A 12,188-nucleotide genomic window follows, 5' to 3' on the forward strand; every position below is an offset into this window, starting at 1 on the left:
TATTTAATTATAGATCTTCCAACTTTATGCTTGGAGCAATCAGTCCTTTTTTAACTTAGAAAAAAAGAAAGCAGATTAAATAAAAAGTTAAGAATACAATTGGAAGTTATTCTTTAAAATTTGTAATGTTATTATGAATACAGCTCTAGAAAGCTCTTTTAAGATGAATGTTCTTTCTCTTTTCCTCTTTTCATCCCCATGAAGATGTTTTATTTGAATTTTATTTTTTTTAACCTAAGATATAGGAACTAATGAATAGAAAGGTCATGTTAAGTTAATATGACATCCAGTTTAAAATTTTAATAAAAATGCTTGGATTAAGGAGTTGAGACTAATGGTTGATACATTGGACCCTGTAATTCAGTGTTGGGTTTAAAGGATTTGGAAATCTCACTCTTTCCTACAAATCTAATACTAATGGTTGACTGGCCTAGACTTCCATCTTATTAGGGAAAGATTTAAACTTTTTGATACATTATTCAAGAATTTGCACACTTATTATCCAAAAACCATCCCAGTTACATGTATACATATGTGTGTGTATATATATATGTAGACACTCAGTCAAACCTTATTTACATAAAGTAAACATAAAATCAATTATTGTTAGATATGTATTTTGAAATTAAGAGGTAAGGTTAAATTTTTCTCATGGAAGTATAATTTTATATCTTCATATTTTTATTCATGGCATATAGTCATCATCTTCCTTTCTTAGGATGTCAGCTATACAACCCTTAACTTTCACCTAATGAAAGGTAATGATGCCCAGTTATCTTCTAATATATCACATACATTATTTTTATACTCACCTTTTCTATTCTCCATTTATACGGATACTCAGAATTGGATGCTATCTAGTTTCCTCATATGAATGTGATCCAGTGCAGATGCAATAAAAAACAAAACTGCATCTGCAAAACTAACAAGCTCACCATTTTTTTCATATATCTTAATATTTTGTTAATCTTTTAACCACAGTGATTCCTGGACCACTTGATTCCTGATTTTTTTCATATATTTATTAGTTTGCCTTCATTCCATACCTTGCACTTTAATGCAATTATGGTTTTGACTCTATATGACCCTATTTTGTATGACTGACTCTTTTCTCCAATTGGTCTTGGTCAATTTGCACTTTAGTTTTAATCTTGAGATCATTAGTTATCTCCTTTAAAAAATTAATTCACAAGTGAATATCTATTTAAAAACTCTTCTTCTGAACATCGTACAAGTGGTTAGTAAAAAGATTCAAGGAGTCTAAGACTGAGTACCCCAGAACTCTTGGCGCTAGATCTTATAATGGTCAGTGAGTTTTTTTAGGTGGGTTTACTATGTCTTTAAAAAAGAAAGTACAGTTTCTATGGAGTCTAGCTTTGCCTTCTCTGACACAAGTACAGTAGTTCTGTAATAGTTATAGAACTTGGGTTCTTTTTAAAGACTATAATTACTATTCTTCTTTTAAATAGTAGTAATATGTTGTTTTGTTTGTTTTGTTTTTTATTTTTAATATGGTTCCTGAAAAGGACAGGGTGGCTTGTGCTCAGGGGAATACAGTGTGAACAGAAATAGGGACATAAAGACCCAAAAATAAACAGTAGTAGGTAAGAACAAATGATGAAGAGAAGCAGGAAAAAGCACTTGATGGATTTGAGGGTGTTTGTTTGCTGAGTAGGAGGGGAATGTGCAAGTAGGGTTACAAATCCTGTCCACAGTTATTATTATAAATTCCATAAAAAGTCCTCAAGGAATTATAAAGCTGTTCTTTCATTTAAATAGTATAGAAGCTTCAAAAAATTTATTACAGGATAAATTACATTCCATCTATAAGTTACTTTCTTTTCATAAAAGTGAACATATTTTTATGGGATAATTGGCTTAGCATTAAAAATCTTTATTTTAGCCTTGATGTTGGTCATATTTTTTTCCACCTGTGTATTGATGGAATTTCAAACTTAAGGAGTCAAAAGAGGGGAGTTTCCTGGTGGCACAGTGGTTAAGAATCCTCCTGCCAATGCAGGGGACACAGGTTCAAGCCCTGGTCCAGGACGATCCCACATGCCGTGGAGCAACTAGCCCATGCACCACAACTACTGAGCCTGCACTCTAGAGCCCATGAGCCACAATTACTGAGCCTGTGTGCCACAACTACTGAAGCCTGCGTGTCTAGAGCTCGTGCTCTGCAACAAGAGAAGCCACTGCAACGAGAAGCCCATGCACTGCACCGAGGGGTAGCCCCCGCTCGCCGCAACTAGAGAAAGCCTGTGCACAGCAACGAAGACCCAAAGCAGCCAAAAATAAATAAATAAAATAAATAAATTTATAAGAAGTCAAAAGAAATGTACAACTGTAGACAGTCCAGATGAAATTCTAGGTCCACACTTTCTTCTACCTGACTTTAATTTTTGTCTGAGTCCCAAAATCATTGCCAGAAATGCTTTGAGTCACAAGGCATTGTTGTTCTTTATACTGGTACCTGCTTTTGGCTCATTTCCAAATTTTAGATTCCATGTAGTACTCTGACCTCATTGCATGTAATTTTATTTCTGACTTCAGCATATATTCAACACACACACACACACACACACACACACACACACACACAGCACATTTAAAGAGGAGGAGTGACATTACAGATAAAATGGTGGGGAGGTGGTAGGCAAGAAGGGCTGCCCTCTGTGTCTTCAACTATGTTTTCCTTCTTTTCCTTTCTGGACCACTGGCCCTCATTACCTTTTCCAGTAGGTACGTGTGAAAAGTGGTGGTGGTGGTGGGGGGTGGATCAAGCCTTAGAATATTATAGAAGTACTTCTCAAGAGTCAGATGTTAGAGATTAAATTTTTTTTTTTTTTTAATTCCCCTAGCTTCCCTCCGAGCTAGGAAAGAGCACAATGGCTATAATTAGAACACAATAATGGGTTGGAGAGATGGGAGAAAGGCAGCAAAGAGATTGATTGTATTGGTGAAGTGTGTCCCTGCTGAATGAATGTGGGCAACTGATCACAAATATCCCAGAAGGAGGATGGCGAAATGTGGATCTACTTATGCCAAGGGCGGTTCTAAATGCGTATCCAGAGCGGTGTGTGTGTGTGTGTGTGTGTGTGTGTGTGTGTGTGTATGTGTCTTTGTCTTTGGATACATACGCTACAGTCCTTTATCTGTAATAAGAAAGCTGTTTGTCTGTAAAGTACATGATGATAATAATCCCTTCTAGGCATCTGTGACTTTTGATTCCTTTTCCACCTGTAGTCAGAAGTTGTAATTTATTATCTTGCAGGCCTTTTTGGACTCTAAGGGAGTTCAAAGTCATTTGACATTAGCTGCTTCTTTGAAATTAGTACATGTAACTATAAAATGAGGCACAAACCTTAAGTTCTAGACATATATCCATGTGGCATATAATTAAAGTGTGTGTAATAGAAATACTACATTTCAATAGCAATATTTTTATTACAAAGAATAACTTAGAAATTATTGCCAAAATCTAAATTGCATACAATCATTTCAAAAAATCCAGGAGGTTCTACTTATAATGTTTTTGGGCACTAAATTTAAACAAACTTTATGCCTTAGAGTTCCTTGAGTTTTATCTTAACTCTCAGAATTTCCTATAATGCAACCAACCAGAAAGTCTTTAAAATGGCAGAAAAATCTTTATTTCCTTCCCCAAAATATTTCATACAATTGATAATAAAAGTTGTATGTTAAGTTATTCTCAAGTGCTAGTGTTTTCAAATTATGTTCTAAATTTTTAAGAATTACCAATTTTCCATGAACTGTTTTCCCTTCCACCTTTTCCCTACTTATTTATTCAATAGTTTCAAGATTTTAAATGATTATTTCATCAAGTAAAGTCAACCTTAGAAATTTAAATAATTTATTGTATCACTCTTCACCTTAAGCAATTGTTTAGAATTGTTGTTGCTCTCGACTGTATCTATTTACATATTATCCAGGAAAAGGTCATGGTTCTGTGTTCCCTTTTGGAATTAGGAGGCTTATAGAACAAGAGGAGATAATGTAGACCAGGGACAAACTGCTCTACTAATGAAAGATTTCTTCTTTTATTATAATTCTTAAGATGACATAATAAATAAAGGTTAGATTGGTTTTTACCTACATTTTTTATGCCTATTATCAAAATTTCTAGGTGAGATATGGTAATTGGTATCTAAATAAGAGAACTAGAAATGGATGAAATATCATTGCTACTGATTTATTACATATTCAAGGTACAGATCACAGTTTAATTTTATAAAGGCACATCCATAACTCCTCTTTTTCCTTTGTATCTTTTATGTATGTGTTACAGTTCCTTGAACAAAAGTTCTCTAACTCCACTTATACAAGTTGAGAGACTATAACTTACCTATGCTTCTTTTCCCCCCTTGCTCCAGAAAAATCTCTGGAATTGCCCCAGAACTAGAAAAGCCTAGATTAGAATTCCTTGTAAACCTAGAGTAGGATGTGCATGCTTCTGCAAATGTATTTGGTAGATATATGTCAGGTTCTGGGACATCGTATTTGGCTGAGTATTGATAAGATAATCTTGCTCTGCCCAGGAGCTCAGACTTCAAACAATTCCAGTGCTCCAGGCACCTGCCAAACACCCTTCCCTCCTCTAAACAGAAAAGCTTTCTCTTTAATTCACAGTGAGTAATAGGCTTCCCAGTCTATTACAGAGTCAGAGAAGCAAACAAAAATCAGGGAGGTAAGCATATTGATAGTTGAAATATCTGTTGGCCTAACAAAAAGGAAGAAGACGTGAAAGATAAAATTGTGGATGTATGTAGTACCTCAGTGTCATTTAAAGTAAGATTAAATTTATCCACTGGAAAATAATTTTTAGTGAATAGGGAATTTCACTTATCAGAAAAAGATGTAAGTGTGGAAAACATCTTTCAAAGAAATGAAGTATTGTTTTCCCCATAGTATCACAAAATAGGTGCAGTTGTCAACTTTGTTTGTGCCAAGACTTGGATAGGATATAAAGCATTTGGGAAGGGGTATAGGCATAATTTTGAGTATATGGAACACATTTTTAAAATCGAAAGATAACGTGGAGTCTGGAATGTTATGGACGTTAATGGAACAGATTCATGCATATTTAAGTCTCAATTACCTACATATGAATTAACTGCTTTGCTAAAAATAAAATATTTCTTATTCTAGGTTAGCATTCTCCTGATAGCTATCTGTTTCTAGGCCACTTCATTTTCATGGGTTATTGAATGAGCAGAGAATATAGAAGCTAATGGCTACTCTAAGAATGAGGTGCAAGTATAAATAACAAATATATAAGTAAGGGAGATGAATTTTAGCCTTGGTGTACGTATATAAAAATTAGAAAAATATATCTTCTTTGGGGGAAATTATTTTAAAATAAATGGGAAACTGAGTTTAAAAATTATGTTTGTGAATATTTTAATTTCATGCAGAAAAAGCAGAGCTTAGAATAGTTGGTAAAATGACCCAAATTCTGATCATTAATTATAAATGTCAGAATACCACCTTGTGTTTATATAGCACCTGTTTCTTAGTAGGTGAGAGAACAATGACCCAGGATTTTTGGTTTTTATTTATTTTTGTTTTGTGTTTGACTTTTATTTTGTTACATTAATCAATACATGTTATACAACTGTGTATTTGCAAAGGTGCTGGTCTCATCTGTATTTTACCAATTTGAGAATATATATAGAAAGATAAATGAATTCTACTGGCTTAGAAATGACTAGTTTTCTCCAACATTGGTTGTTAGAGCTGCTGTTTTTATTTTTGCACCATCAGGTTTTTCCATGTTTTTTTTTTTCTTGTCAGTAATCATTTTCTTCTTCTTTTTAAATTTTTAATCAACTAGTCATAAGGCAGAGAAGAAAAATAGTCTCAATATTTTCATTGGACTTTTTTTCTATACAAATAAAACTCCTGAGTGTCACTAATTACAAAGTAGTCTCTCTAATTGACTAGTTCTGCTTTTGAGACTCTGCAATTGCTGCGGTAACAATTTGCCACCAACTTGGAACTCTTGGTTTTGTTTTGCTGTGGAGAACAGCTTACTAAACCATATTTTTCAGTATTTTCAGGCTCATTTACAAAGCCAGTGTCTTTCCGGGAACTCTGAAAGTAAGGATTTTGTCTTCAGTCTACCGATTCATTGGACAGACCAGTGTTGCAGAGTCTGTTTTGTTTATTAAATTTGCTTTGCAAAGAGTCTCTTAAAATATATGGGATTCTTCCAAACCCCATTCAACCAGCAGCAAGCCTCCCTCCACCCTGATTTTTTTAACCCAGCTTTTATTTTACCAGCATCATCATATAAATATTTGCTTATCGTGATCCTTATAAGCAACATATATGAAAAATGAATAGAAAAGAAAGATAAATTTATTTTCATGGTTTGCTAATTGTTAATAATCGTATTTAATTTTTTTTAGCATGCAAGGAGTTTGTTGAATTAAGCTTTACAGTGATTTATACTGATACTGAGTGCCACTGCCATATGAAAGTTTTAGTAAACTACAAGTTGTCTAATACAGAGTTTTTAAACTGCATTTTGATTTAAAGAAATTCAGTTGAGCACAAAGTTTGACTAATTTTACAATTTATAAAATAAATAGAGAAATAACTTTAATGCAGTTTATTACTAGTAGTTCGAAAGCCACTAGTTAACAGCATCTGCCTTTATTTTTATTATGTGAGCTGTTGTGTACATAACATTATTCAATATGATAACATCTTCACTATTCTATTCTAGTTTCTATCTATTTGTTACTTTTCAAAGGTCCTGGAAAAATAAATTATGTTTGCTTTGTAATAATGCAATAAATCTGTTTTTAAATTATGATCAACCTTTTTTAGCTTTAACAAACTCCGTAAGAATTGCCTACTTATTTGCTTTGGGAGGAAAAAACATCTGGCGTGTAGTGCATTATCATTTAGTGATTTATGTCAAGCAGTAGCACATATACACTTAGTTCCACAGTTTGTTTTAACAGCCATTGTTGGACCAGGCATTTCTCCAAAGCTCATGAGTTAGGGACTGGTAATTATAGTAAGTCGTGTATTATAAATAATGCATGTATGTTCCGCATGAGCTATGTGGGATTTCGGCCCATTTGCTAGAACATAGCTGCATAATGATTTGTTTGGATTTTGTTGCAGATGATTGATAGTGCAGAATGTTGGCAATGATGTAAATTACTGTTGGGCTGCCTTGCAAATTTCAGTACAAGTGGTGATTTCTTCTCTTTTTCTGTGTGCTTGTCTAGTCTCGGCAGACACCTGAGGGTGAGTTCCTTCCCCTTGATCAACTTGAACTGGATGTAGGTTTTAGTACAGGGGCAGATCAACTTTTTCTTGTTTCCCCCCTCACGATTTGCCACGTGATTGATGCCAAAAGCCCCTTTTATGACCTATCCCAGCGAAGCATGCAAAGTGAACAGTTCGAGATTGTCGTCATCCTAGAAGGCATTGTGGAAACAACTGGTGAGTAAAAACATAGATATATCATGACGTTTCTTTATTCCATAATAACAGTATATTATATGCACAATACCTATCATGGTTTGGGCTAAATGTCTCAGCTCGCAATAATGAAAGTAATGACTTGTCTGTTATTTCTTTGTAACATTAAGTTGATACTGCTTTGAAAATGAAGATTTACTGTTGTCATGATTGCATTTGTAATGTTAACTCAGAAATACTTACTGCAAAAAAAGAAAGAAAAGGAAACTGAGATGACTCCTAGAAATGATTATGATGTTCTAGTTTAACTGCAGACTTGGATTTCCTATAATCATATATTTTTTAAAAGATTTAAGGTTAAAATAAATTCAGGGTAATTAGTGAGCAACCTGAACTCAGCATGCGTATTCTTGCCTTAGGGATGGTGATTCGGGTGTCACTGACAGAGCTTTAATATGCTACTATATGCAACCTCAGTGGAAAATTCCCTGTGTGTGTGTGTGTGTGTGTGTGTGTGTGTGTGTGTGTGCGCGCGCGCGCGCCCGCCCGCGGGCGCGAACCACACTAAAGTAGCATTTTAATTTCAAAGTGGGTCAGTAGATTTCCCCAGCTGAACCTTGACCAAAAATTTTTTGAAAAGAAATTTTCCTTCTCGGCTTTGGTATAGCTACGTGCTGTATGTTACTTCTTAAGATGTGATATAGCGTTGCTATGCTGCGATACCCACAGTTTGCTACTCTCTGAGGGGAATAAGGTTGGCAAAGGAAAGAAACAATAAATCAGAGTGTATTATTTGGGGCCTAAGCATTGCCAGTTGGTTTGGAACCTGCTGGATGCTTGAGACTAATAATGGAATATTTACATAATTATATCTATCTATCTTGAGTTTTACCCTTGCTACAAGTGGTGAGAGAGCAAGAAATACTTTAGCTTTTAATTTTTTTCTACCAATATCATTCTAATAATCTTAAAGTGCTAGTTATTATGTATAAACTATAGCATTGAAAGTAACATCGGCCATAGCATAGATACATTCAAGCCTTATACCAAGGTGGGAGACATTACATAATGAAAGTATCTCCCATCTTGATATAAAGCTTTGTCCAAGGGGCAGGGGGAGGCAAGCCACTGTAATCTTATACATCTGTTACATAACACCGGTTGGAAATTTGGGCAAGATACTTAATCTCCGTAAACTTTTTTTCTCATCTCTCTAAAAGGAGAATGATATAATAATCACTTTGAAGCTACCTGTTGTATTACTATTATTTTATTATCATTAGTGCTTCAGTTTAAAATTTAAGGTTTTTGAGAACAGTGAGTAAAGAATTCATCAATCTATATCTGGGATTTGATTTCTGTGGACAATTTCATGGTTTAAATTCTCCAGTTTTTGAACTTAAAATTGAATTGATGTCATAGTATATTTCTAAATATACTAAATATTTATTGATAAATAATGAAACCAATTTATAAAGGCTTCTAGTTCAAGAAATCTTTACATTTAAATTTTAGTTTTTATTTGTCTTGTTTATTGAAGTAATGATACATTGTTAGAGCTTAAACAGCAGATTTTTTACTGATTTATTTTTAAAGCATATGGTTCTATCTTTGACACAGCTGGTTATAGTTTATTAATTGCTTATTATTATTCTAATCACTGTCACGAGTGAAGTTTCTGTTTCACTTGACAGTCTTAGAAATCTTTCACTAGTTCTATCTATTTATCTATCTATCTATCTATCTATCTATCTATCCATCCATCCATCCATCCAACCATTTTTCCTACTTACCTCTGGTTAGTGTGTATTTCTTAAGAATGAGAAAATTTTTCTACAAAATCACAGTGCAATTAAGAAAAAAATCAGGATATTAAACAATGATACAGTACTATTATTTAGCTCATAGTCTACCTTCACATTTTATCAGTTGTCCTAGTAGTTTCCATCATAGCCCTTTTCCCCTGGTTCATCAATTTAAGGATTATGCCCTCATTTGTTTACTTGTATTCTCAGTAATTTCCATCATAGCCCTTTTTTCGTGGTTCAACATCAATTTTAGGATTATGCCCTCATTTGTTTACTTGTCTTCTCAGTCTCATGATAAAATAGTTCCTCAACCTTACTTTGTGTTCTTGACCTTGATGTACTTGAAGAGTACAGGCCAGGTATTTTGTAGAATGTCTCTCAATTTGGATTTGTCTGAGGCTTCCTTATTCATTATATATTTTTTTGATTTTTGACTTCTACATAGGCATCTTAAGGGAATATTGAATCAGGTTGTTTTTAAAATACACCTGTGTATTCTTGACTTAACTGATTGTCTTCATCAGATTTCAGAGGATCATGTTTAGTAAATGATATTCTACATAAAGTCATTTGGAGTTTTGTAACATTAAATTATTCATTAGGACTGTAGATTTCATTTTACCATTTTCTGCCCTCTCCCTTTTTTTTTTTTTTTTTAATTATGAACTGGCAGAGACTACTTTCCACAGAAAATGTGAAAACTTGACTGGAGACTGAATTTCTTATTTAGAGATTGCCTTTTATGGAGAAAAGATTAAAGCCTGCCTCCTCTTAACCTCTTAACTAAGCCTGTTTTCTAGATTTAGTATAGCAAGAATAACAGCAAAAACATTATGAATAACTTTTAGAATTTATTTTGTGGAAAATGTATCTGACATTTTGTTTGTGTATATGCCCTAACTGATTAAATCACACATTATTCAGACTCTGAAAAATCTGTCTATATTTTCAGACCTCCCTGAGTCTGGTAAAAATAACATAAACATTCTTATGTCCATATGATCATTTAAAGTTATACTGAGATTTATTTAGATTCATTTTTCAGGATGTTTCCTCCTTTATCCTCCCATTCACAATACTTTCTCGCAATATTTATTGCTTGGAATAAGACAAATATGATCTTTTGTGATGTTTTGAGACATCAATAATACTATTTTGGCTCCAGTGTTTTTTGTTATACAGGCTTGTGACTAAATGTTAACAATGTAACTTTCCATCATATTTAACATTAAAACACCAAGTTTTTAAATCATTCATTCATTCACTAGACAAATAACTGAATGTATGCTGTGTGCTTGGAAATATTTGAAATACTGGCAATATAGTGGTGACCAAGACAGGCAGAATCCCTTTCCTTATGAAAGTTATATTCTAACTGGGAGGAAGACTGCAAAACAAAACAAAAAAATAAATAAGCAAGGTATTATCACATAATAATGTGTCAGGAATAAAAACCAAAACAAAACAAGGTTATGGAAAAAAGAGTGCATCCCAGGCTTAGGTTGACGGTTAGGAAAGGTCTCTCTGAGAAGGTGACACCTAAGCAGAGACCTGCCTGTCAAGAAGGACCTCCTGGGCCTGTCTGGAGGGGGAACACAGCAGAGGCTGAGAAACAGCTGGTGCAAGGGTCCTGAGTCAGGAACCAGCCTGATTGATTCCAGGAACTAAAAGAAGGTGGTGGTGGTTAGAGCAGAGTGAACAATGTGGAGAGTGGGGTGAGGAGAAGTCTGAGAGGTCGGGGGTGGGGTGTGGGTGCACCTCTGCACTACAGATGATTGCATCGCATCAACAGCGAGTGCTGGGATTCGATTCAAAAGCAAAGCCTGCATTTAAATGCTAGAGTAATAATTTAGTACTCTCAGACTCTATATAACAAAATAAAACACACATTTTTTTCCCCTAGTGGATTGCATGTAGTTTATTTAAAACCCAGTGACCCCAATGCCTAGGGAATGCATAAAACTTTAGACCGTTACCACTTTTCCATATTAACAGTACTACCTACACAGTCCCCAGCCCCCAAGACAAGCACATAATTGCTCACTTTGCTGCGGTCCTCTGATGAGAATCTTCTGATCTCATTTAGTTTTTGCTTCTTCCCTTCCTGTGGTCTCAGCGGGAGTGGTAGTGGTGGTGAGGAGGGAGATGAAAAATTAGAAGATTTCTCATTTCCTTGAAAGTTTCAGCTTCCAGCTCAGGACTCACAATAATTACTTTCCCCACTTCCTTGGAAATACTCCTCAGTGATCACGTTCAGGGATTGTTGCCTTCTTTGCTTCCAATGAGTTGGACTTTCACTTCCAACAAGGAACACAACATTTGCCTCTTCATGAATAACCTTTGCTTCTTGGCTCACGTAGCAAATTTCTAAACATAGGTTACCTCTAACTGTTGCTCTCTTTGCTGATTCTCCCGGGAGGGAGAACACTGCTAGAGGCAAACAGCATTGCAGATTTGGCTCATTAGAACTCGATGCTTTCAAACTTCAATCTGCTCTCTGCTGCTATTTGGCAGTCTTCTTAATTGTCTTTTCTGCACTCCCAGGCTCTCTCGCCATGGGATCTATTTTAGACCTTTTCTCTCCTTCCATGCCCCCAGTCCCAGCTGTCCTATCCCTTCCTAGGCCTACTACTCTCCACCTAGTTTATCGAAAAGAATGTGACACTTCAATTTGTATACTTATTTTTTTACTCTCCTTATCCTTTTCTCATGGTTATATCCCCTTTTTCTTTGCTGGTGTCTGTGAGGAAAATGTCTTTATTCTTCTCCAAATGCACCTGCTTTATCGTCATGTTTATTACCTGTGACTCAAGCGTCAATACTTCCTATACCTAATACCTAAAATCTCTTTGACTCTCTTTGTTCTCAGACGTGTCCAGGTCTTTCTTCATGAAAAACGTAATCCGGTTATTTATT

The 12,188-nt window shown here is 34.8% G+C and overlaps 1 protein-coding gene across 1 annotated transcript in view; it reads left to right on the forward strand.

Moving 5' to 3' along the window:
* The window catches only part of KCNJ3 (potassium inwardly rectifying channel subfamily J member 3), a 156,907-nt gene that overhangs the window by 3,891 nt on the left and 140,828 nt on the right, over window positions 1-12,188 (forward strand). The window contains exon 2 of the mRNA XM_065880612.1: window positions 7,269-7,485. Coding sequence (XP_065736684.1) covers window positions 7,269-7,485 — 217 coding nt within the window. The remainder of the gene's footprint in view (window positions 1-7,268; window positions 7,486-12,188) is intronic.

Source organism: Phocoena phocoena, chromosome 7 (assembly GCF_963924675.1).
Source record: "Phocoena phocoena chromosome 7, mPhoPho1.1, whole genome shotgun sequence".
Classification (NCBI taxonomy): Eukaryota; Metazoa; Chordata; class Mammalia; order Artiodactyla; family Phocoenidae; genus Phocoena; species Phocoena phocoena.